Source organism: Pan paniscus, chromosome 1, assembly GCF_029289425.2.
Source record: "Pan paniscus chromosome 1, NHGRI_mPanPan1-v2.0_pri, whole genome shotgun sequence".
Classification (NCBI taxonomy): domain Eukaryota; kingdom Metazoa; phylum Chordata; class Mammalia; order Primates; family Hominidae; genus Pan; species Pan paniscus.
Genome location: NC_073249.2, coordinates 25144534 through 25171666, shown reverse-complemented (window position 1 = coordinate 25171666; position 27133 = coordinate 25144534). Strand labels below are relative to the sequence as shown.

Here is a 27133-nt window from a genome sequence, read left to right as displayed (position 1 = left end):
AAGGGTCAGTACAACAAGATATTTTGAGACAGAGAGAGAAAGACCACATTTACATAACTTTTATTACAGTATAATTGTTCTATCTTATTACTTGTTAATCTCCTACTGTGCCTGATCTATAAATTAAGCTTTATCATAGGTATGTATATGTAGGAAAAAACATAGTACACTAAGGTTTGGTACTATGCATCATGTCAGGCATCCACTTGGGGGTCTTGGAAAGTAGCCCCTGCAAATACTACTGTATTTGTTAAATGAATGAATGGATGAGTAAGACATCGTATTCACTTCTTAAAGATCTTAAAATCTAGAGAAGAGAGAAAGAAACATTGCTGTAGGAGAGGATAAACAAAGGACTGTGAAATCTCTGGAGAAATTGAAATCAGGAAGGGAAGGGCAAATCGCAAAAGTCAAGCCAGGAGCATTAAGTTAGATTTGTGCTTTGAGATGAAAACCCCTTACAAATCCTAAGTCAGGGAATGCAATGGTTCTAGAGCCAACTCTAAAGAAAATTTCACACATGGGAAATACATCCTACTGGATATCCAGATTAAAAGCATTCAGTGCAGTGGCTCAGGCCTGTAATTCCAGCACTGTGGGAGACTGAGGCAGGCAGATCGCTTGAGCCCAGGAATTCGAGACCAGCCTGGGCAACATGGCAAAAACCCCATCTCTATTAAAAATACAAAAAATTAGCCAGGTGTGGTGGTACATTCCTGTAATCCCAGGTACTCAGGAGGCGGAGGTGGGAGGATCACCTGAGGCCAGGAGGTAGAGGCTGCAGTGAGCTGTGACCATGCCACTGCACTCCAGCCTGGGCGACAGAGTGAGACCCTGTCTCAAAAAATAAAATAAGAAATAATAAAATAAAATTAGCTGGGCGTGTCGGGAGGCTGAGGTGGAAGGATTGCTTGAGCCCAGGAATTCGAGGTCATAGTGAGCTCTATCACGCCACTGCACTCCAGCCTGGACGACAGAGCAAGACCCCAGCTCTTTAAAAGAAAAGCGTTGAGTAAATACTTGTTGATTAATTCCATTTCTGGAAATAATCGGATTTATGAAAGAGGCCCTGCCCACCTCTTTGATATGGACTTGTACTAATGAACTACAATTCCCAGCATGCGTCAGAATTAGGGCCGTAGAGTTTTTTAAAATATGGACTACAACTCCCGGCATGCCGCACCCGGATTCGAGGACCACACGCCTCAGCCAGCCCCGGCAAGGGCCTATCAGGGGTGGGTCGGGGCATCCGAGTGGGTTTGACGGAAGGAGCGGCGGCGACGGAGGAGGAGGAGGATGGAGGCGGTGGTGTTCGTCTTCTCTCTCCTCGATTGTTGCGCGCTCATCTTCCTCTCGGTCTACTTCGTATCCTTGCCTGAGGCAGGCGGACGCCTTGCCGGGGGACACGGCTGAGGGTGGGCCAGTTGGGCACCCGGGCAGGTGTGTGGGACTAGGGAGGCGCCCGGCGGCGGGCATGGGCTCCCTGGGAGCTGGCCTGGCCGGGGCGGTGGCGCGGGCCCCGGAGCTGGTAGGAGAGGCTGGCTGCCCTACCCGACGGGCCCTGCTGCCCTGCACGCACTTGCCCTGCCTGGGCTGCTGGCCGCCCCTCACTCGGGTCCGAGTGGGCCTCTCCGGGCGCGCCCCGTCTCGGCCTGCCCGCCTGCTCTCCGCTCGTCCCCGCGGCGCCCGGACCAGCCCTGCCTGAGCCACGGCCGCCCTCGGGAGAGAAGCGTCGCCGTTTTTCTGGGAGAGGCCCTGCGCCGTGCTCTTCGTCGGATATTGGGGGTCCCAAGGGCGGTCGCTTGCGACAGTCGGGTGCCGGGATAAGTGCGGGCCATTTGCCTCCTCCTGTTCCCCACGCAACACCCCCGGCACCCGCCCCTTTGTTCTGGCGGGTGTTAGTACTTGCAGGGACCTTTCACATCCAGGAGTTGACTCATTCGCCAAAGGAGCGAAGTTGCTTCCTTCACTGTGCCGTTTTGTAGTGAGTGTTGGAAAGGAGTTGTTTTAACAACTATCTACAAAGTGATTATTTTGGTTGTCCCCGGTGGTTGCAGATCTGTAAATTCAATAACTACACCTGCTGTAGCTCCCAATCGTTTCTCAGCTTTTAAATTTTTCTGTCGATCCATGTTAAAACTGAAGTTGCAGTATTCAAACTGTTTTCCAGAGCAATAAATGGTGGTTGAATTTAGCACTGCAGTAGCCATGTCGGCTACAACTCTTCCCAGCTCTTGACAAAGCATCTAGGCTTAGTTGTTGCCCAATGTTGTATTGCACCATCCAGGTTTAAGTAATTAAATATAAGAAAAAACGTATGAGGAACTCCGCATTTCAGCTTCCTTTCTTGGAAATCACATGTACCTGTTTCTGATCGGATTAAACCATTAGTTTGCTAGAGCATGCGGGCTTTAGGATAGTCGTACAGAGTGTATGTTCAGTGCAGCTTCATTCTTCATTGTAGACTGGCATCCTGTTGTAGTGGAAAGGGACAAAATTTGGAATCAGGTTTCCTGCTCAGCTAGCTCTTTGCTATGCACATTATTTCCTTAAGCCTCAGTTTTCTGATCTTTAAAATAGGAAATGTTTATTTCCTAGATATGCACAATGAGAATGGTGCTGAGCACCCTAGCACAGTGCCTGCCCCATAGCTAGTGTTCAGTAAATATTGCTCTGCCTTCGTGTCCCCACCCTCCCCAATTGAGCAGCAGTTTTTACTTTGATGATATCTAACGACAAGGTTTCTGAGTTTTAGTAGGTTTGGGGAGCTGATTGAAAGGGCAGCATCACTTGCCTAAGTTTTGATGACCTCTATGCCCCTCTTGTGATATAAGGAACTAGAGCAAGCTTGTCCAACCCACGGCCCACGGGCTGCATGTGGTCCAGGACAGCTTTGAATGTGGCCCAACACAAATTTGTAAACTTTCTTAAAACATTATGATTCTTTTTTGGTGATTTTTTTTTAAAGCTCATCAGCTATCATTAGTTTTAGTATATTTTATGTGTGGCCCAAGGCAATTCTTCTTCCAATGTGGCCCGGGGAAGCCAAAAGATTGGACACCCCTGAACTAGAGCTTACGCTCAGAAATGTAGCTGGGTTTTTTCTTTTTGCAGTTTGGAAAACCAGGCTTGATAATTTTAAATAGCCCTGGTTTACACCAATTTATGCATTTAGAGAAATGGTAGGTGGAATGTTTGACTTAGACATTACATTAAAATACATTCGGGGGTGTTTTGATGAAATTCAGCATATTCTGTATTTTAGAATAGTTGCACTAGCTTAGGGATAGGAGGTGGAAAATGGTCACGGTAGACTTCATATAGGATATAAGAGTTTTCTTGGACTTTGAACTGTGGACAAAATCTACAGGAAGGGGAAGAGGTGAATATTCCAAATCAGACACTGGCAAGAGCGAAGGTGCAGAGACAGGTATGTTCGTGGATTTCTGGGCTATGGTTAACGAATAGACCATCTGGAGCACATGGTTGATTTTGGCGTCAGTAGAAGGCTAAGTTGGAAAGGCAGGATTACATCAGATTTTGGAGGGCTTGAATGTTAAGGGTGGGAGGGAAGTCTTTCACTTTTATCCTGCAGGCAATAGAGAGCCATTGAAAATTTTTATTTTCGGTAGTTTATTAGGAAGATGAATCTGCCGAGTGGTTTGGAAACAAGAAGGATTGGAAGATAAACCAACTGGATAGGGTTGTCTGGATTTCAAATAGAGTGCTGGTTGTGGGCAGGTGAAAGGAGGGAATATGTGAGTAGTATTTAGAAGAAATGATTGCTAGGACCTACAAATGAGTGATTATGATATATGAAACAGAAGGCAGAGATAGCTTTCCATATTTTGATCCTGGGCAAATGATACTTGTGTCAGTAACAGAAATAAAACAAATTGGAGGAAGATCAATCTGTGGAGAAAGTGATGAGTTTGACTTTATTTTATTTTCATGTTTATTTTTGAGACAGAGTCTCACTGTGTCACCCAGGCTGGAGTGCAGTGGCGCAATCTTGGCTTACTGCTGCCTCCACCTCCTGGGTTCAAGCGATTCTCCTGCCTCAGCCTCTCAAGTAACTGAGACTACAAGTGCCTACCAAATCTGCTGCTCAGACTGGAGCGCACTGGTGTGATTATAGCTCAGTGTAACGTGAATCCTGGGCTCTAGGCATTTTGCTGCCTCACCTTAGCACTACTGCTACTAATAGCTAGCATTACAGGTGCTCATGCCCGGCTAATGAAAAAAAAAGAAAAAATTTGTAGAGATGGGGGTGAGGTGAGTGAATCACTTGAAGCCAGGAGTTCGAGACCAGCCTGGCTAACATAGTGAAACCCCGTCTCTACTAAAAATACAAAAAATTAGCTGGGTGTGGTGGTGGCGCGCACCTATAGTTCCAGCTACTTGGAAGGCTGAGGCACAAGAATTGCTTGAACCCAGGAGGCAGGGGTAGCAGTGCGTTGGAATTGCGCCACTGCACTACAGCCTGGGTGCCAGAGATGGAGGCTTGCTATGTTGCCTATGCTGATCTTGAACTCCTGCTTCAGGCGATCCTCCTGCCTCAGCTTCCCAAAGTGCTGGGATATTTCCCTTTTTTTTTTTTTTAATAGCCATTGTTTTACATTTGAAGAACTCAAACTAAATGTTCTGGTTGGGTCAGATTAGATTTGGGCAAAATAGGATTATTTTGTAAAATAATTTGTTGAAGGAACATGAATGGGAAAATTGAGTTGTCTAATGAGCAAACTTTAGGAAACAACTCATTTTTTTCAAGTCAAATCTAATTCTGCCTTGTAACTGGGATTGCTTTCTGAAACTTAAATACTTAGTTATTATAAAAGAAATATAATACTTCCTTATCTTGATCATCAGATAATTACATTGTCTGATTTAGAATGTGATTACATTAATGCTAGATCATGTTGCTCAAAATTAAACAAGGTAAGACATTTCTTTGCTCATTCTCTGGCATTGAAGCCAGGTCATTTTCCATACTTAAGATTATTATAGATAACAGATGTATTTTTGATTTTAGAGTACATGTTGTCTCTTATTCATTGGAAATTTGATGGAACTGCTGTGTTTTACAATATTTTAGATCATGAAATTATGCTAGAAGATCTGACTTGAAATTTTGTTTCTTTACATGTTGCTTGTCTCTTGTTTACAGTGGATAGCATCTTTACTCAGAGTAGGGAAATGTTCATTATGAGGGTAATTGTTTTTGTCTTCTGTGTCGGAACTCCCTCCTCCCACTCACGGAAAAAAGCTCAAGTCTGTCTTTGGTTGAATGAAAGAAGACCTTTCTGGTGTAGTTTACCGAGAAAATAATTTTTTTTTTAATGTATGACTCTTTATTTATTTATTTATTTATTGAGCGAGAAGGTTTCTTGCAGTGGTGATCAGGCTATTCTTGAATTCCTAGGCTCAAGTGATCTGCCTCGGCCTTCTGAGTAGCTGGGACTACAGGCGCATGCCACCATGCCTGGCTAATTTTTTTTTTTTTTGAGATGGAGTCTCACTCTGTCACCCAGGCCGGAGTACAGTGGTGTGATCTGGACTCACTGCAGCCTCTGCCTCCCAGGTTCAAGCGTTTCTCCTGCCTCAGCCTCCCAAGTAGCTGGGATTACAGGCACTGCCACCACACCTGGCTAATTTCTTTTGTATTTTTCATAGAGATGGGGTTTCACCATGTTGGCCAGGCTGGTTTCAAACTCCTGACCTCAAGTGATTCGCCTGCCTCAGCCTCCCAAAGTGTTAGGATTATAGGCGTGAGCCACCGTGCCCAGCCACCTGGCTAATTTTTAAATTTTTTTGTAGACTGGGTCTTGCTATGTGATCTAGACTGGCTTTGAACTCCTGGCCTTAAGCAATCCTGCTGTCTTGGCAAAGTGCTGGGATTACAGGTGTCAGCCACCATGCCTGGCCTAAGCTCCATATTTTAAAATTTTTCATAAATTTTGTTTGATTGTTTGAGGCAGAGTCTCACTCTGTTGCCCAGGCTGGAGTGCAGTGATGCGATCATGGCTCACTGCAGCCTTGACCTCCTAGGCTCAAGCGATCCTTCCACCTCAGCCTCCCATGTAGGTGGGACTACAGGTGTGTGCCACCATACCTGGCTGATTTTTAAAATTTTTTTGTAGAGACAGGGTTTCACTATGTTGCCCAGGCTGGTCTGAAATTCCTAGGCTCAAGCGATCTGCCCTCTTTGGCCTCCCAAAGTGTTAGGATTACAGTTGTGAGCCACTGCGCCCAGCCTCATGTAGCTTCTTGAGATAAGGTAACTGCCAATTAAATTTTGAGGCCTTCCATGTTTGAAAATGTCTCATCTTTACACTTGATTCATAGTTGTCAGAGTACAGGGTTCTAGGCTGGAAAAGATTTTTCTTTCAGAATTTTAAAGACACCCCTTGGTGGTCTTCTGACTTCCAGTGGTTCAAGTTGGGAAGAACCATGCCGTTTTTTTTTTTTTTTTGAGACGGAGTCTCACTCTGTTGCCCAAGCTGGAGTGCAGTGGTGCGATCTTGGCTCACTGCAAGCTCTGCCTCCCGGGTTCACGCTATTCTCCTGCCTCAGCCTCCCAAGTAGCTGGGACTACAGGCGCCCACCACCACGCCCGGCTAATTTTCTTGTATTTTTTAGTGGAGACGGGGTTTCACCGTGTTAGCCAGGATGGTCTCAATCTCCTGACCTCATGATCTGCCCGCCTCAGCCTCCCAAAGAATTTCTCATCTATTCTATATGATTCTCATTCTCATTCTCTCTCTCTCTCTCTCTTTCTCTCTTTTCCTGTCCTCTATGGGAAAGTTTTAGAATCTTTATCCTTGGTGTTTTGAAATTTTACAGTGCTGTATCGCTGTGTACTTTTTTTTTTTTTTTTGAGACGGAGTCTTGCTCTGTGGCCCAGACTAGATTGCAGTGGCGTGATCTCAGCTCACTGCAAGCTCTACCTCCCCGGTTCACGCCATTCTCCCGCTTCAGCCTCCCGAGTAGCTGGGACTACAGGTGCCTGCCACCATGCCTGGCTAATTTTGTTTTTGTATTTTTAATAGAGACAGGGTTTCACCATGTTAGCCAGGATGGTCTTGGTCTCCTGACCTCGTAATCTGCCCAAAGTGCTGGGATTACAGGCGTGAGCCACTGTGCCTGGCCTGTGTACTTTTTAAAAGGCCTTTCTTGTTTGTTTTGGACATCTGATAGGCTCTTTCAATATGGGAAATTTTCTTGTATTCTTTCTTTGATGTTTCTTCCCCATCTTTTTTTCCCTCCTTCTCTTCCTACAACATCCACTAACTAGACAATTGATCTGCTGGATTGATCTGCCAATTTTTCCTTTTTCTTAGTTTTATCTCTGATTTTTTTTCTGCTGTTTTTATTATTTCCCTTGCTTTTTCTTCTGAATTTTCTTTTTTTCTTTTTTCTTTCTTTTTGAGATGGAGTTTTGCACTTGTTGTCTAGGCTGGAGTGCAGTGGTGCTATCTCGGCTCACTGACACCTCCAGCTCCTGGGTTTAAACAATTCTTGTGCCTCAGCCTCCCGAGTAGCTGGGATTACAGGGGTGTGCCACCATGCTGGCTAATTTTTGTATTTTTAATAGAGATGAAGTCTCACCACGTTGGCCAGGCTGGTCTCCGACTCCTGACCTCAGGTGATCCGCTCTCCTCGGCCTCCCAAAGTGCTGGGATTACAGGCATGAGCCACTGCACCCAGCCTTCTTTTGAATTTTCTAACAAATGTAGCATTTATGCTAAAATGATGATTTTTAAGAGGTTTTTATTCTCTTGGTTCATGTTTGACTCCTAGTTCTCTGAGAATACTGATTATAGTATTTTTCTATTTTTTATTAAAGATAGGGTCTTTTTCTCTCATCCAGGCTGAAGTACAGTGGCACAATCATATTTCATTGCAGCCTTGAATTTCTAGGCTCAAGCAATCCTCCCGCTTTAGTGTCCCAAGTAGCTGGGACTGCAGATGTGCACCACCATGCCTGGCTGATTATAGTATTTTTGAAATTTTCTTCTGCTTCCAATATTATATCTGTTTCCATCCAGTTCTTTTCCTTTCTTTTTTTCCCCCCATCTGTCTTTGATTTTGGAGGCTTTCTTCAAATTTCTGATATATGACTGCCTATTCATATTTAAGGGTAAAGCACTAAAATACTCATTGAAAGCTCTTTGGATGGTCTAGATTTGTTGACTGGTAGACTTCCCTGTAGGGTAATTGTTATCTACCTGGACTTTTGTTGGGGTACCTGAAATGGCGGTGTTTTGGTAGGTGTTTTTTCGAGTCATTTACTTTAGAGAAAAATCCTCCAAGTTCCTTCATGGAGGATATGAGTCTAGTGCCAGTGTGCTGAGAACAAATTCGGGGAAGGGCATATCGTTAAGGAGGGAAGAGACAAAAAACAGAGGACTTGGTTGAAAGTCAGTAAACCAAGCATAATAAGGTGAAGTCTTGCTTCCTGAAACATATTTCAGGCCAGTTGCAGTGGCTGACACCTGTCCCCAGTACTTTGGGAGGCCGAGGAGGGAGAATCACTTGAGCCCAGGGGTTCGAGACCAGCTCTGGTAACATAGGGAGACTTCCTCTCTACAAAAATAAAACAAGAGGAAAAAAAAAAAGAAACATGTTTCAGGTCTGTGTCTGTGTAATACAAAGATGATTGCAGCCTACAGTAAGAAATCCAGAGACTGAAGGCTATAGCTTTAGGGATCTGATATGGATCGGAGAGTATTAGTATAACATCAGCTGACATTTTATTGAGTGCCTACTTTGCATGTGGCTTACATGTTATTTCATCTAATTCTCTACAACAACTTCGTGAGGTAGGTATTGTGTGTATTTTACAGATGAAAACATTGTGGCTTAGAGAGGGTAACTTTTCCCAAGATTGCACAGCTAATAAATAGGACATAGCATGAGTTCCATTCCAGGTTTGTTTGACTTTGTAGCTCATACTTGTAAGAATTATGCAATCAACTAGAACTTTCCAATATGTAATAGCATTTTAAAAAGTATAGCCGGCAGGGCGCGGTGGCTCACGCCTGTAATCCCAGCACTTTGGGAGGCTGAGGCGGGTGGATCACAAGGTTGAGAGATTGAGACCATCCTGGCCAACATGGTGAAACCCCGTCTCTACTAAAAAATACAAAAATTAGCTGGCATGGTGGCGGGCGCCTGTAGTCCCAGCTACTCGGGAGGTTGAGGCAGGAGAATTGGTTGAACCCGGGAGGCGGAGGTTTCAGTGAGCCAAGATCATGCCACTGCACTCCAGCCTGGCGACAGAGCGAAAAAAAAAAAAAGTATAACCAAGTTGATTGCAAATTAGGTTTATGGCCCAGAAAAATCTCTACTTCTTTATTTACCAAAAAATTATCCAAAATCTAAATGCAAGAGGTCTGAGGTCATTGTGCCTGGGCTTACACTATATTGCTCTGCCATTATTTAGCTGTGTAACCTTAGGCAATTTACCTAACCACTCTGAGTTTTGTTTTCCTCATTTCTGAAAGTGAGGCATGCCAGTTTCTTTCATTAAATATTAACTTCCACTAAAAGAAGTTAACTTTAATTAAAAATCTGTACTCATAGGAAGGGAAAGCTGTTGGTGAATTGAGAACCCTGCCACAAAAGCTGTTGATGCATGAGAACTAGAACATTACACAGTCAACAAAGAGCATAGGGAAGGGCATGGAGCTCTGTAAAGCCGATAGGCCAGGATTCTGGCATTCTGCTTCATTATCATATTTGGTCAACTTTGAGCTATTATTGTAAGCTTTTACATTCTTATTATTTTTTCTTTTTCTCTGAGTATGAAATGGTTTCCTCGGGATTCTGGAGATTGGAAAATGTTTAACGTTGCTATTCTGACTTGAAAGGCAACATGTGTGTGGATATCAGACATCCCAAATTAGAGCTAGGGGCTTTGGCATAGATACTAGAATAGGAACTAAACAATACTCTTTTTTTCTCTAGTTCTCATTCAAATCTGCTTAATGAATGAACCTAAGCCTTTGCTTAGGATAAAAAGTAATTGAAATTTAAGTGCTTTATTTTTAAGCTGTGCCCTGATATATTTGCATGGGATACAAAGTTATAGCAGTATGCAAATCTGGGACATGGGAGTCTAAAAATAATCTTGAAACAGTAGCTTGTAAATTCTCTGTACGTTCATTGATTTAGTTTCAAATAACATGTACAGTCAGGAAGGACATAGCAGTGAGATGTAATACTGTGTTCTTCCATTGCAGTGGGTAATTCCAGAATTGATTGGCCATACCATTGTCACTGTATTACTGCTCATTTCATTGCACTGGTTCATCTTCCTTCTCAACTTACCTGTTGCCACTTGGAATATATATCGGTGAGTATAGTTTGTTTACTTTGGTGTCAAGGTAGTTAAAAAAAATTTTTAAAAGATGTGTTTTTTTCAAGACAGGATCTTACTCTGTTACCCAGGCTGGAGTGCAGTGGTGTGATCTCAGCTCACTGCAATTTCTGCCTCCTCAGTTTAAGCGATTCTCCCACTTCAGCCTCCCAAGTAGCTGGGACTACAGGCGTGCACCACCACGCCTGGCTAATTTTTGTATTTTTACTAGAGACAGGGTTTCACCATGTTGACCCGGCTGGTCTTGAACTCCTGACCTCAGGTGATCTGCTGGTCTCGGCCTCCCAAAGGGCTGGGATTATTTATAGGTGTGAGCCAAAAAAAGGTGTTTAAGAGCTTTTTTTCTTTTTTTTTGGAGATGGAGTCTCACTCTGTCGCCCAGGCTGGAGTACAGTGGCTTGATCTCAGCTCACTGCAACCTCCACCTCCTGGGTTCAAGCCATTCTCCTGTCTCAGCCTCCTGAGTAGCTAGGATTCAGGTGCCTGCCACAGTGCCTGGCTAATTTTTGTATTTTTAGTAGACAGGGTTTCACCATGTTGGTCAGGCTGGTCTCAAACTCCTGACCTCAAGTGATCCGCCCACCTTAGCCTCTCAAAGTGCTGGGATTACAGGTGTGAGCCACAGCGCCGGGCTGGAAGTACATTTAAAAGCTGCAAATTAGGGCTGGGTACAGTGGCTCACGCCTGTAATCCCAGCACTTTGGGAGGCTGAGGTGGGTGGATCATGAGGTCAGGAGATCGAGACCATCCTGGCTAACACGGTGAAACCCCATCTCTACTAAAAATACAAAAAAAAATTAGCCGGGCATGGTGGCGTGCACCTGTAGTCCCAGCTACTTGGGAGGCTGAGGCGGGAGAATGGCGTGAAGCCGGGAGGCGGAGCTTGAAGTGAGCTGAGGTCACGCCACTGCAACCAGCCTGGGCGACAGAGCGAGACTCCGTCTCAAGAAAAAAAAAAAAAAAAGCTGCAAATTAGGTAACTAATCAAAATTTTTTATTTAATAAATTTAGGAAGTTTGTTCAAAATGAGCTCGATGGAAACCCTGACGTATATAATTTTATAGTTGGGTTATTAGACATAGCATACTTTCTTGTGAAGACCGCTGGGATAATCTTGACAAGCCTGTAATTGTTATATTAGTGGGTTGCTGCTCTACTACATTTTTAGGTTTTATTTCATTTTTATTTATGTCTAGTTTTTTGGGACAGGACCATTCATTGGCTGTTTTTTAAGTATGATGTTGTAAAGTGCAGTTAGAATAAAAAGAACAGAAAAAAATAAAGTAGGGTTTGGAGGAAGATGGGATGCACATGAAAAGATAATGGCAGCAGTAGAGATGAGGGAAGGAGTGGATATGGGGGAATGATTTTATAAGGGTCATGAAACTAGAATCTGAGTGAGGGAAAAGCTTTAAAATATCTGTGTCTCTTTTCTAGAGGGTGGGTACCCTGGGGTAGAATTTTTTGTTTTCTTTTTCATTTTTTAATATACTGAACATGGGTTCTGAATTTTTTTTTTTTTTTTTTAAGAGATGAAGTCTTGCTGTGTTGCTCAGGCTGGAATGCAATGGCTATTCACAGGCGTGATATAGTGCACTACAGCCTTGAACTCCTGGGCTGAAGCGATCTTCCCACCTCAGCCTCCTGGGCAGTTGGGACTGCAGGTGCACACCACCGCACCTGGCCTCTTTCAAGCTTAGTAGTTCTCTCCCATGATCAGTTCCATAGACCAACGCCCTAAAGTGAGCTCTGAGCTGGGAACACAGATTACTTGCACTTCTGCTGCGGGCTAGTCCCAGACAGACTTTTAGCACAGCTAAGTCTACCTGTAGTTTCACTTAAGTGAAACACAACTTTGGGAGTGAGAATGGGGACTCGAATCTTTGAGAATGAGGATCTTAATGTTATACCAGACCATACTGTCAGTCATCTCTACTAGAAATGAAAACCTGCTAGAAGAGCCACCTTTGGCATGGCTTCTTTGTAGATAGTGGTAAAAGGTTCTATGAAGTCAAGTCCAAAGATGCTTTTTTTAGGCTGGGCGTGTTGGCCCATGCCTATAATCCCAGCACTTTAAGAGGCTGAGGTGGATGGATTACCTGAGGTCAGGAGTTCGAGACCAGCCCTGGCTAACGTGGAGAAACTGCATCTCTACTAAAAATACAAAAATTAGCTGGGCGTGGTGGCATGCGCTTGTAGTCCCAGCTACTTGGGAGGCTGAGGCAGGAGAATCACTTGAACCTGGGAGGCGGAGGTTGCAGTGAGCCGAGATTGCACCACCACGGCACTCCAGCTTGGGGAAACAGAGCGAGACCCAGCCTCAAAAAAACAAACAGAAACACCGGAGATTCTTTTTAAAATATAATTATAAAATAAAGACAAAGATCATGTATATTTATTGCCCTAGTAACTGCAGTGACAGGTTGGCTGTCTGCTGGTCACAAGTTTACCTTCTATTTAAAAAGGTTTAAAAAATCAACAGATAGATTATTTGCTATTTTCAGACCACTATACTTTATGCTGTTGGAGATGAAGTACAGTAGTCCACAGGACAAAGAGGCAAAATACCTAGGAGTGGAATCACTGAGTCATATAGTAACTCTATATTTAACCTTTTGAGGGACTGCCTGAGTGTTTTCAGAAGCAGCTGCACTTTTTTTTTTTTTTCGAGATAGAGTCTCACTCTGTTGCCTAGGTTGGAGTGCAGTGGCATGATGTTTGCTTACTACAGCCTCGACCTCCTGGGCTCAAGCGATCCTCCCACCTCAGCCACCCAACGTGTTGGGATTACAGGTGTGAGCCAGTGTGCCCAGCCACAGCTGCACTATTTGACATTCCCATCAACTGTGTATTGGGGGTTCCATTTTCTCTACATCCTTGCCAACACTTTTTACTGTGTGTGTCTTTTTTTTTTTTGATATCAAAAAAATACCAAAAATTGTCTTTGATATTTTTTTCTTGCCCTAGTAGTATACAGCTGTGGAGTTCCCCTGCCTGTTATAAGCATTAATATATGTGCCTCAGTGACCATCCCACTCATGGTCTTTGGGGAATCATACCACAGCTCTCAGCAACTTTTATCCAAATTGTGCTGATCTTTCTTGGCAATAAGTAATTTAGGTGTGATGCTCATTCTCCAGCATGCTGAATGGTCTATTATGGTAAAGTTGTATCAGTCTTCTAGTTATAACGCACTGGAAGTAAGAATTAATATGAAAGATTGGCTGTCAGACACTGGAAGCCTTATATAGTCCTGTTTTAAATTATTCCTGTGTGTTTTAGAGATGAGCGCAGTGGCTCACTCCTGTAATCCCAGCACTTTGGGAGGCCGAGGTGGGAGGATCACCTGAGGTCAGGAGTTCAGGACCATCTTGGCCAACACAGGGAGACCCCATCTCTACTAAAAATACAAAAATTAGCTGGGCGTGGTGGTGTTGGGCACCTGTAATCCCAGCTACTCGGCAGCCTGAGGCAGGAGAATTGCTTGAATCCAGGAGGAGGACGTTGCGCTGAGCCGAGATCTTGCCACCACACTCCAGCCTGGGCAACAGAGCGAGATTACGTCTAAAAATAATAATAATAATAAACTAAAAAAGTATAATTGGATCGTTTGTAACACAAAGGATAAATGCTTGAGGTAATGGATACCCCGTTTACCCTGATGTGATTTTTTTTTTTTGAGACGGAGTTTTGCTCTTGTTGCCCAGGCTGGAGTGTGATGCCGCAATCTTGACTCATTGCAACCTCCGCCTCCCGGGTCCAAGCGATTCTCCTGCCTCAGCCTCCTGAGTAGGTGGGATTACAGGCATGCGCCACCACGCCTGGCTAATTTTGTATTTTTAGTAGCAATGGGATTTCTCCATGTTGGTCAAGTTGGTCTTGAACTCAACCTCAGGCAATCCTCCCGCCTCGGCCTCCTGGAGTGCTGGGATTACATGTGTGAGCCACTGTGCCCAGCCTTACCCTGATGGGATTAGTACACATTGCATGCCTGTATCAAAATCTCTCATGTAACCCGTAAATATATATACCTACTATGTACCCACAAAAATTAAAAATAAAACAAAAATACAAAAAGGAAAAAAAAGACAGCTAAGTAAGTGGTGGTAGGAAGAAAGACTGGACAAGGGTTTGATGGACTGGCTATGAAAGATGAGGAAGAGAGAAGTCCCAGTTGGGTAAGAGGAAGTTTTTAAGGACCACCAAGAAAATGGTGACACTCTTATTAGATAACCTAGAAATTAGACAAGGATGAGATGTTATCTGGATATTCAAATGAAAATACCCTCTATTCAGCTATAGTCGGGCTACTGGGGTTTTAAGGGAGAATTTCAGATTTGTGGAACTCAGAGAGTCCTTTGCATTTCAAAGAAGTGATAATTGAGAAGCTGTGTGACAACTAAGGTTGTACTAGAAGAAGCTTAGACGTGAGAGCAGGAAGAATTCATGGACAGTGCTAGGTTAGGACATATATGTTACACAGATGACACAGTCTGGATGTTGAAGCCCAGACACTTAAATTCATTGATCCTCTCAAAGTAACCTAACTTCCTTAATTTCCCTGTTTCCATAATGAAGTTTCTAAGAACTTAATAAAATTGGTTTGGGTTTGAAGCCTTCTTTAACCTTTGTCTAATGGAAAAGGGCTGTAGATGTGACTGGTATGGTAGTTTTCTACAGATGAGTAAAAGGGTTTCAGTGCATAAAATATCCTTTTCTGGAATGTTACTGTATTTATTTTACAGGGCAGAAGATTAACAGTATTATAACTTTCAAAAGGAAACTAAGTGGCAGCCCATGACATTATCATACTACTCTGTCCATATGTGGTATGAATTTAAGGCTGCTATGATTGGCTCACTTTTTTTTTTTTTTTTTGAGATGGAGTTCTGCTCTGTCACCCAGGCTGGGGCTCAATGGCACGATCTTGGTTCACTGCAACCTCTGCCTTCCGGGTTCAGGTGATTATCCTGCCTCAGCTTCTCGAGTAGCTGGAATTCCAGTTGCCTGCCACCATGCCCAGCTAATTTTTGTATTTTTAGTAGAGACAGGGTTTCACCATGTTGGTCAAGCTGGTCTTGAACTCCTGACCTCAGGTGATCCACCTGCCTTGGCCTGCCAAAGTGCTGGGATTACCGGCATGAGCCACAGTACTGGGCCTAATGGTTCACTTTTAAAAGTCGATTATTATTGGCTACTTATATTTGAATACTTATGCCTATGATTTGATTATCCTTCTAATGTGTGTATCCTTTAATTTATCAGATACATTATGGTGCCGAGTGGTAACATGGGAGTGTTTGATCCAACAGAAATACACAATCGAGGGCAGCTGAAGTCACACATGAAAGAAGCCATGATCAAGCTTGGTTTCCACTTGCTCTGCTTCTTCATGTATCTTTATAGGTGAGTTTAAAGTCCTGGTATTTTCCTAGATGCCATATTTGTTTTTGAAGGGTGAGATATTACTATACTATAGGATTTTGCATTGACATTGTGGAACTTTCAGGGATTATGTAAATTCCTTGTGGCTGTGTAGATTATTTATGTATGTCATTGAATCAGCTTTCTGTCTGAACTACAGTAGATCTACCCTGTTGCATCTTAGTTATGCCTTACCTTTGAGGCTATCCACATGCTTAAAACAGGGCACGGTGACTTACGCCTGTAATCCCAGCACTTTGGGAGGCTGAGGAGGGCAGATCACCTGAGGTCGGGAGTTCGAGACCAGCCTGACCAACATGGAGAAACACCGACTCTACTAAAAATACAAAATTAGCTGGGCGTGGTGGCACATGCCTGTAATCCCAGCTACTTGGGAGGCTGAGGCAGGAGAATCACTTGAACCTGGGAAGCAGAGGTTGTGGTGAGCCAGGATAGCGCCATTGCACTCCAGCCTGGGCAACAAGAGTGAAACTCTGTCTCAAAAAAAAAAAACTGTCTTTCATATTTTTTTCCTTCCCTAGTAGTATACAGCTGTGGAGTTCCACTGCCTGTTATAAGCATTAATATATGTGCCTCAGCGACCATCCCACTCATGGTCTTTGGGGGATCACACCACTAGCAGCAGCTCTCAGCAACTTTTATCCAAATTGTGCTGATCTTTCTTGGCAATAAGTAATTTAGGTGTGATGCTCATTCTCCAGCATGCTAAATGTCTATTATGGTAAAGTTGTATCAGTCTTCTAGTTATAACACACTGGAAGTAAGAATTAATATGATAGATTGGCTGTCAGACATTGGAAGCCTTATATAGTCCTGTTTTAAATTATTCCTGTGTGTTTTAGAGGTGAACATGCCACCTTTTCCTTTATCCATCATAGATGCATAGAATAGAGCAAAGGAGAAAAAAAAAATTCCTGTGTATACGATTTGATTAAACCTTTGAAAAGCTAGAAGTCAGGCTTAACCTTTGTATCAAAGCTTTAATTAGATCATTTTTATTTTTTCCCCTAGGTAGAGTTTAATTTTTCACATAGGCATAAGGACTATTAGGAAAAACTTATGTTGAAGTAAACTTCCACCACTCAGAAAATTCTTGATTAGAAACTGTATAGAGATAGCAGGGGGTTTTTTTTGTTTGTTTTGTTTTGTTTTTCGAGACAGAGTCTCGCTGTGTCACCCAGGGTGGAGTACAGTGGCACAGTCTCGGCTCACTGCAACCTCCGCCTCCCAGGTTCAAGCGATTCTCCTGCCTCAGCCTTCCAAGTAGCTGGGACTACGGGTGCGTGCCACCACGCCTGGCTAATTTTTTTTTTTTTTTTTTTTTTTCTATTTTTAGTAGAGATGGGGTTTCAGGATGGTCTCAATCTCCTGACCTCATGATCCGCCCACCTCGGCCTCCCAAAGTGCTGGGATTACAGGCATGAGCCACCGTGCCCGGCCAAGATAGCAGTTTTTAAAAATTGCTATTTTTTTGAAGTAGTTTAGAAGTCAGAACCATTTTAGCCTCTTCCTGACAAAGCAGGCTTCCTAAAATCCCTTCACTGTGCTAAATCCACCCATTAGTGGATTAGATTAAAATTGGAGTTTAGATAGTTTTCTTTTCACCATTCATCTTATTTGCTTTTCTGTATCTTAAAAACTAGATCAGAAAAAGCACACTGGTATCAGTTTCTGATTCTCATACCCTACCTCATTACTAATATGCTTAGTTCTTAATCCAAGTATCAAAGATGATGAATAAGGAGCAAAAAAAGTTAATGATGAGAACATAATGATGCACCTATTCTTGTTTTTAATACTTTTGTATCTTTCCTGTCATATATGTTCCCTTATATTTGTTTCTGAAGAGACAAAAAACAAGCTGCAATTGGCTTAGCTAAGGTTATCCTTTCTTCATCCTCCCCACCCCTGCGGTTTCATGCTGTTGGAAAGTAAACTAGAGCAGGCATCTCCTGGGGGCGGTGCTGTAGGTACAGCCCACGTAGTCATGCTTTGCGGAGTAAATTTAGGCTTGGAGGTATCTTGCTTAGTAGACTCAAAGTCTTAGGATTTAAAAATGTACATGAGTTTCTGAACTCTTAGTCGTAGAATTTAAAGCGGTGGGGAGTGGCTGGGCTCGGTGGCTCATGCCTGTAATCCCAGCACTTTGGGAGGCCGAGGTGGGTGGATCACAAGGTCAGGAGTTCAAGACCAGCCTGGCCCAAATGGTGAAACCCCGTCTCTACTAAATATACAAAAATTAGCCAGGTGTGGTGGCGGGCGCCTGTAATCCCAGCTACTCGGGAGGCTGAGGCAGGAGAATCGCTTGAACCCGGGAGGTGGAGGTTGCGGTGAGCCGATATCATGCCACTGCACTGCAGCCTGGGTGACAGAGTAAGGCTCCGTCTCAAAAAAAAAAAGAAAAAATAAAGTGGTGGGGAGTTGGACTGGAGGAATTAAGATGTAATTTTGGGGCAGGTTTAAGATATTGTTCTTTATAACTAAATAAAAGATAGGCAACTCATGTAACTGGTTTGCCTGAGCAGCTGTGTACTTCACTGGCTGTACAGTTTTCTTTTCTCTCTTCCCTTCCTTTCCCTTCCCTATCAGCCTGTCATTTTCAGCCACATTGCTATTACGTTACCCTTTGGTGTTACATATAGTTCAGAGGGTCAGAAGATGTCCTTGTAGCACTTTTCTCTTGGTTTTTGGTTGCTGTTTTTAAACAGTGGTTTTGCTATTACTACCAAGTCATTAGCTTTTGATTGCAGAGATTTTATGCTACTTGTCTTTGTATCTAACATCTGCCACGCCTTGCCTAATACCTTGGACCTAGTTGACATTTCAGGACTTGTTGAATGGAGTTAAAGTTTTGAAAAAATGCTCATCTTCTTTAGAGAATGGGGGAATCTATGCTTTTGGTTTTTTGATTGGGTGCTAGCCTAGTGGAATGTGGGCTCTACCACTTACACTGTGGCCTGGGGCAAGTTTCGTTTCTTTTTTTTTTTTTCTTTTGAGATGGAGTCTCACACTCTGTCCCCCAGGCTGGAGTGCAGTGGCATGATCTCAGCTCACTGCAGCCTCCGCCTCCCAGGTTCCAGGGATTCTCTTGCTTCAGCCTCCCATGTAGCTGGGATTATAGGCGCACGCCACCATGTCCGGCTAATTTTTGTATCTTTAGTAGAGTCAGGGTTTCACCATGTTGGTCAGGTGATCCACCCACCTCGGCCTCCCAAAGTGCTGGGATTACAGGCGTGAGCCACCACACCCGGCCTGGGGCAAGTTTCTTAACCTGTCTGAGCCTCAGTTTCTGATCTGAAAAGGGGATATTAATGATATTAATAGTACCTACCTCATCACATTTTAATGTGGACTGAGATAATACATGTAAGACACTTGTTTATGCTGACCCATAGTAAACTCTCAAAAATCTTTAAAAAATATTAGCTGCTATCATTAATTTTTACTGTGCATTGAGTACATTTAGTATGGTTGAATTTGGACAATTATTTATACCATAAGTGATGTAAGGATATTTTTGTGTATTTTAGGCATTTCATTTCAGCAGAGCAAGGCTGATCCCAGTATTTCAAAGGAAAGGATGGTTTTATTATTGTTAACTGTGTCAATTTTAGTGGCGTAGCATTTATTGGGTGACTGCCGTGTGTCAGACATTGTGTACAACATTGCAAGTGACACAGAGGAGCAGCACAGAACCCCTACAGTAAAAACTTGGAACTTGGTAATTGCAGGCTCGGGTGCTAGTAGAACATGAAAGTGGTAATGCTTGGGCCCTGCTTTCATCTCAAGAGTTGCTCATAGTCCAGTGGTAGAGGCAACATGTAAGCCACAGCAGCAGGAAGAAGAGCTGTGGAAGGAGGCTGTGCAACTGCCCTGGGCTGAGAGGCCAGCTTCCCCAACGAGGTGCCCTAGAGCCAATCACAAAACCTGAGTAAGAAGTTACTGCTTTGATGGAGTGGTGGGATGGGGAGAAGAGGTTCCAGGCATAGAACAGTATGTATCTGGCTAGAGAATTTAAAGGTTTTTTTTCTGGACATAGGTGTTTTTTGTTTTGTTGTTTTTTTTAAACTGAGCTAGGTTTTTTTTGTTTTGTTTTGTTTTTATTTTTTTAACTATAGCCTAACATAGGTTTTAAGTTGTACTCCCCCCAACTCCCCACCCCCAGTCACTCTTTTTTAGTGAAAAAGTTTGGACATGAAAGATCCTAATATATTCTTTCCTTTGGGTATGAATGATTGTCTTTTACTCAAATGATTGTTCCTTTGTGAACCTTAGGGACGCAAGTCTGGACAAACCAGGTTCTGTAGGAACATTCCTGAGAAAACATTAGTGACATTCATTTCTTCTTTCCACAGTATGATCTTAGCTTTGATAAATGACTGAAGCTGGAGAAGCCGTGGTTGAAGTCAGCCTACACTACAGTGCACAGTTGAGGAGCCAGAGACTTCTTAAATCATCCTTAGAACCGTGACCATAGCAGTATATATTTTCCTCTTGGAACAAAAAACTATTTTTGCTGTATTTTTACCATATAAAGTATTTAAAAAACATGAATTGAGTTTCTGTAGATTTCTAGTTCTCAACTTTAGCCTGAACGCCAACACTCGAAGGTGTTTTTCATCCTCTGTATGTTGAAGGTGGTTATTTGTATGTAGGAACAGGACTGTCATCCCAGCTTTGCATGCCAAAGAAATAAAGAACACACTTTAAAGGGCAAACTGAAGAGATGAGTGAGCAAAGGTGCCCTTCAGGTCTACTGAAAAGTTAGAGTACAAAACAACACTGTTGATCTGGACAAAAGAAGAAAAATTACCCTTTTTGCTTGTGTTGTGACAACTTCATTTAATATGGTTTAAAGATTTATGAGACTGTCAGCTAAAAGTCTTTTCACAAGAATGTCAACAGAGAATGGCATCTCAAAATATATATATTTCTTTGCACAATTTGTGAAACCTTATAAGCCATTTTCCCCAGGTACAATGTAGTTCCTGCTGATAGAAAGGAAATATTTTGTCAAGAGCTTTCATTTAAAAGCTACTACCTCCACAATCACCCCCAAACCCAGAAAATCCCCACTGGCTCTTGCCAGTCTGGTTTTCGTATTGCAGTTATTCCAATTGTATTTGATCTCCCTGATAACGTATATTCATGGGTTTGGGTAGAAGATGCTAATCAGATTAGAAGCAGGAATAGTTATTTGCTGTCTGTGAAATTGAGCCTTTTGGTGTGCCACGTGGTGCCAGATCAACACTTCTATCCCTCTGCACTGACCACGTTGTGAACTGGGAGACCAAATACAAGCCATTTCATGGACATAGCAATATACAACCAAACTCTGTTCCTTGGAGTTATATTGTAAACTCTTGCAGGTGGGAGAGCAGTTCACCTCCTTAGCTCTGTTTGCCAGCTCTTACAGGGTAAAATAAACCTGGCAATTTATCCTCAGTCCTAGTTTGTGGTTTAATGTTGCTATCTTAAGCACTGGCATTTGGGCAAAACATGACTGTGTTCTATGGGAGAATCCAAAGGCATTATTCACTCTAGTTGAGATAGAATTGGGTGGCTAAACAGGGTGTGTGGTACCCAAAAGATTAAATGTTACATGTCCTTTTAGTCCTGGACTAGGTCTAGCCTTGGCAGAAGCAAGGGAGCCACTAAGCCAAACTCCCTGTGCAGACAGACCATGTTTCAAGGCTGGAAGTAGTGCCCTGGCAACACACAAAAGGAACGATGAAATGGTAGGCAAAGTGAACTTGGCTCTGTTGGCCTCTTTGGGGTCACAGAAATTGCTCCTTGTGGTAATCTTATATTTCTGTCAGGCACAGGGCCAAGAAGCTGTGTAACAGACATTACTTTGCTTGCATCTCTTTTTCATACCTTTTCCCTCTGAGGCAGCTTTTGCTTAGAAAACAGTCCCTTCACTCTGCCTTTCCTCCTAACTTCCTGTGCCTCTTCATGTTCTGCTCAAGCTTTTTAAAGCAACGAAGCTGTTGGAGAACTTAAATCCTTGCAACTGAGAGATAAGCTACTTAAAGGTGGTAGAGATCTTTTTTTTTTTTTTTTTGAGATGGGGTCTTGCTGTGTCGCCCAGGCTGGAGTGCAGTGGTGTGATCTCAGCTCACTGCAACCTCTGCTTTCTGGGTTCAAGCGATTCTCCTGCCTCAGCCTCCCAAGTAGCTGGGATTACAGCTAGCTACTCCTGGCTAATTTTTGTATTTTTAGTAGAGATGGGGTTTCACCATGTTGGCCAGGCTGGTCTCAAACTCCTGACCTCAAACGATCTGCCTGCCTTGGTCTCCCAAAGTGCTGGGATTATAGGTGTGAGCCACTGCGCCTGGCCATGTAGAGGACTTTTGACCAAAATGTTTCACCTTCTCATTCAGATATTCTTAGTAACCAAAATAGTGACTCATGCAGTTGAGAGAGCCTTTGGGCTGTCAGTTTACAGTACATCAGGCTTGCTGAGGCTAAGCAAATCAGAAAGGTGCCATGTTTATAACAAAGGTCGAAGCTCCTTACTTCTGAAACATTAGCTGTGGTTAAAAACAAAAACTCTTCCTTCTTGTATTGCTTGTCTATCAAAGCCAGGAAAGTGGGGGATCACTGTAGTTAAATTTTTTTTTTTTAAATTAGAGACAGAGTCTTGCCCTGTCGCCCAAGCTGGAGTGCACTGGTGCAATCGTGGCACACTGCAGCCTTGAGCTCCTGGACTCAAGCAATCCTCCTGCCTCAGCTTCCCAAGTAGTTGGGAGTAGGTGCACACCACCAGGCCCAGCGAATTTTTTGTAGACAGAGGTCTTGCTATGTTGCCTAGGCTGGTATCAAATTACTGGCCTCAAGCGATTCTCCTGCCTCGGCCTCCCAGATGTTGGGATTACTGGTGTGAGCCACTACGCCCAGCTCAAAAACAATTTTTTTAGGGGCACTTGTACAAATCATGAAAGGGGGATAAAAGCACTGACTTTAAAAAGCCATGTTTAAGATGCTATAAATGTTCTCCCCTTTTCATTGATTGGAGAGTTGTAGAGGACCTTAGAGATCATTTTGTCTAACTCCCTCATCCCAAAGATAAACTGAGGCCTAGAGATCGTTCAAGGTGTTGTAACTATGAACATCTGAATGCTGATGCTTAGTCCAGCGTTCTTTCTCCCTTACCACTCCTCTTCCCCATCCCTCTATAATGGCAGTACCCAGGGCCCAGTCCATAGACTACTATCGAGTGCTCCTATGTGCATCTTAGTACGTATCATTTTCCCTTGCCTTTTTCCTTCTATCCTTTCAGTGGTAGCAACTGCCCTTGCTAATCACCGTAACCTCAGCTGAGAAAGCAGAGGAAGCGAAATCCAAGATGCAGCTCAGTTCATCAAAGCCTAGCAGGTCCCCTCAGCTGCCTTTTCATGCCTGCCACAGACTACAGTAGAACAAAACCTGACCTGGTCTTTGAAGTTAAGAGCTAAGAAAGCTTCCTATAGTAGTATCTCCCATGGCACTTACCACATTCTATCTGGTATTACAGTTATTTGTATGCAATTAATCACTCTTAGATTGTATGTTCCTGGAGGGCAGAGTATGCCCATTCATATTTGTATCTTCTTCCTTCTGCTCTTGGCACCTAACACAGTGCCTTGCACACAAACAATAAATGATTGTTGAGTGAATAAGTAAACCTGATTGTGGTGTTCTATTGCTTTTTCAGCAAGAAGTCAAACTGATGGCCTTTAAGTCAGAGAAGCAGCAATGGAGCAACATAATCAAAGTTGACCATCTTTGTTTTCAAGACAGTCACATTATGAAATATTCTGACATGCTAGGCTAGGAAATGGCTATAATTGGTTCACTTGAGACTGGAGAAATCAGCTTTGCTAACAGGTAATACTTTGTCAAGTAGTGAGAAATATTATATACTAATTAGTTGTCCCCAAAATCTAAATAAACTTGTTCTAATATATGGAAAAGGGCAGCAAGATAGAGAAGGTAAGTTTGAAATTCTACAATATCTGGATCTTTGTCACCTGAGTTTATGTACTTTAAAGCAAATATACTATTTTACTATGTAGTATAGCAAAGATTGAAATATTCTTGGTAAATGAAGCCTTTTGGATCTAAGCCATATTTTTCATGAATTTTTGAAAAGGTAACTTTTTTTTGCTTCAGTTAAATACAGTCTAATGACTGAAGGTCATTCAAAGCTTTCGGGTTATCATTCTTCACTACAGTAATCACAATAATCATGGTCTGGACATGCTGAAGGGACTGTTCACTGAGCTAACTTGGTTCTGAGCTCAGGTGCTCTTTAATAAGTTCTTGGGTAAAGGCTGCTTTTATTTTTAATTGCTTCCCTCTGAAGCTGGGTGGAGAAGAGTGAGTGGGTGGGTGGTCGGAATCAGCAGGCTGAGAGAGAACTCAGTGGTTTGCCTGTGGCTTCCTCTGCTGTATATTTGGTTTGCTACATCCGTTATGGAGCAATCTTGGTTTCATCTGTATCAGTTCCCATTAAACGTTAGCACCTAGTTAGAATGTGAGTTAGTTGAACATACACTTTAATTCCTGTTTTCTAGATCTTATTTCACAGGTTGGATGCAAACTGGGTGAGAATTGAACCTCTGGTGTTGCTTAATTAAAAGTAACACATTTGACTGCCACTGGTATCTATCAGAAAGAGACCTGTGGAGCAGGTTGAATCCTCTGGGGTAGCTTTATATAAATTTGCCAACTTTCTGGGACAGAGTAATAGGATTTACCCGTGTTAGTTGGTAATTTTCTATTTTACCAGGTACAATAATCAACTTACGGTCATACTTGCTGATTCAAACAGCAGAGAAAAAAAAAAAAAAACTTACAGTCATTCTTCTTTTATCCATTACCTACCACCTTCTTTGCCCTCCACTGCCCGCCATTTTGAAGCAAATCCCAGACCTTGTTACATCTGTCATATTTTAGTATGTTTCTCTGTAAGATAAGGGTTCTTAAAACACATGCGACTAGAGGAGCAGTGTCACACAAACTGGCAATTCCTTAGAATTAAGTATCTAGGCCAGGCACAGTGGCTCATGCCTGTAATCCCAGCACTTTGGAAAGCCAAGGTGGGAGGATCACTTGAGGCCAGGAGGTCGAGACACCCCTAGGCAAAATAGTGAGACCCCATCTCTTAAAAAAAAATTAGCCGATATAGGCACCTATACAGTCCTAGCTACTTGGGAGGCTGACGTGGAGGGATGGCTTGAGCCCAGGAGTTCAAGGTTACAGAGAGCTATGATCACATCTCTGTACTCTAGCCTGGGTAACAGAGCAAGACCCTGTCTCTTGAAAAAAGATTAAAATTTGTTGTGGAGGTTTCCCTCTACAAAACTTGAGTCTGTTTTACAATTAGAGCAATCAGGCCGGGTGCGGTGGCTCATGCCTGTAATCCCAGCACTTTAGGAGGCCAAGGCAGGCAGATCACTTGAGGGCAGGGGTTCAAGACCACCCTGGCCAACATGGTGAAACTTCATCTCTACTAAAAATACAAAAATGGGGCACGGTGGCTCACGCCTGTAATCCCAGCACTTTGGGAGGCCGAGGCGGGTGGATCACAAGGTTAGGAATTCCAGACCAGCCTGACCAACATGGTGAAACCCCGTCTCTACTAAAAATACAAAAATTAGCCAGGCGTTATGGCGGGTGCCTGTAATCCCAGCTACTTGGGAGGCTGAGGCAGGAGAATCATTTGAACCTGGGAGGCAGAGGTTGCAGTGAGCCGAGATCGCACCACTGCACTCCAGCCTGGGCAACACAGCGAGACTCCATCTCAAAAAAATAAAAATAAAAAATAAACAAAAATTAGCCGGACATGGTGGTGCGTGTCTAGTCCCAGCTACTTGGAGGCTGAGACGTGATATAATCGCTTGAACCTGGGAGGCAGAGGTTGCAGTGAGCTGAGATCCACCACTGCACTCCAGCCTGGGTGACAGAGCGAGACTTAAAAAACAAAAAAACAAAAAACCCCGAAGCAATCAATATGAAGGAGTCTCCTGAATTTCAAGTGTCATTTCCTTCTGTCAGTTAAGGAGTTCACTAGAATCAAAGTGGGGCCTTAAACTTTTCATCTATCTTTGACAAGTTTTAACAGTCAATTTTTCCAAGGTAAGTGGCCATCTATAGACACCAAAGAAATATTATATGGTGTAGTGACTAAAAACATGAGCTCAGAGGCACCTAGGTTTGAGTCCCAGCTCCTTCATACATATACCTTTTAAAGCCTATTTCCCTCATTTGTAAAATGAGAATTAGCATATCTGCCCCACAAAGCTACTTTGATATTTAAATGAGAATATATATGAATGGCTCACACTCATAGTGATTGGCCTACAGTAAGCACCCAAATGAATACTTGTTGCTCAATAACCAAATAGGTGTATGTGAAATAGGTGTAAAATTAATGTGGTTAGTTCCTCCGAATGCCCTTCTTGCTCCTGCTTTTTGTTCTTTTCACTGATGTAACATAGCATTATGGTCTTGTGGTTTTCAAACACCAACAAATGAATTGGTACCAGGCTGACAGCATAAAATTACCTTGTCTTGAGCAGTGACTCACACCTATAATCCCAGCACTTTGGGAGGCCAAGGTGGGAGGACTGCATAAGGCCAGGAGTTCGAGACCAGCCTTGGCAACAAAGTGAGACGCTCCCCCTACCCGTCTCTACATAAAAAAACTTAAAAATAAAATTACCTGGAGTGTTCACACACACAAATTCCAGATCTCCCTTTTGATTTGAGATCTGAAAGGTGCCTCAGAAATCTGAAACTTAGAAAAGCCCCCAACTGACTCACATGCATTTGGATTTAGAGGTTAAAATTGCAGGCTTTGGAATAACAGGTTATATCTTCAAGCTTATCACCTGGAAAATAGTGGGCAGTAATACTTGTTTACAGTAGACAGTTAAATAATGTATGTGAAATGCTTAGCTTAGTGCCTGGCATCTAACAGGCACTCCAATTGTCTACTTTTACTAAGAGGAAGAACAGAAAGAAAAAGGAAAACCAAGTTAGTTGTTTAGTTTGTGTACAAGTTAACAGAAACTTACTGAAAAGGTCTTTTCATGCAAATCCATTAATGGGACAAAAAAGCCCACTTAAACATACTTACCTGTGAAAGGTTCAGGCATGTTCATCTACAGTTAATTTTCTTTTACAGAATATAGCATATAGATCCAAAATATATTTTGTTTCCTATCAGAAGTGCATCTGCCTGTTCTTTAAAAAAGATTTTTAAAAAGTTTTGTTGATGTTAATAAAATCAGGGATCCCTTTTCTGAATGCTTAGGACAC

General features: G+C 42.9%; 1 protein-coding gene across 3 annotated transcripts; it reads left to right on the top strand.

Moving 5' to 3' along the window:
* Positions 1-963: 963 nt before the first annotated feature.
* CNIH4 (cornichon family member 4) lies at positions 964-21271 on the top strand. Of its 3 annotated transcripts, XM_003814904.4 has the most exons (5): positions 964-1365; positions 4870-4938; positions 10245-10357; positions 15647-15787; positions 20182-21271. In XM_003814904.4, the coding sequence occupies exons 1-5, from the start codon at positions 1297-1299 to the stop codon at positions 20207-20209; spliced, it is 420 nt and encodes a 139-aa protein (XP_003814952.1). In that variant the 5' UTR covers positions 964-1296; the 3' UTR covers positions 20210-21271. The 3 variants fall into 3 exon arrangements, with proteins under 3 accessions (XP_003814952.1, XP_008966024.1, XP_008966025.1); XM_008967776.2 differs by lacking the exon at positions 15647-15787 and having other exon boundaries at positions 1210-1365; XM_008967777.3 differs by lacking the exon at positions 20182-21271 and having other exon boundaries at positions 1210-1365; positions 15694-15787.
* The last annotated feature ends 5862 nt before the right edge of the window (positions 21272-27133 follow it).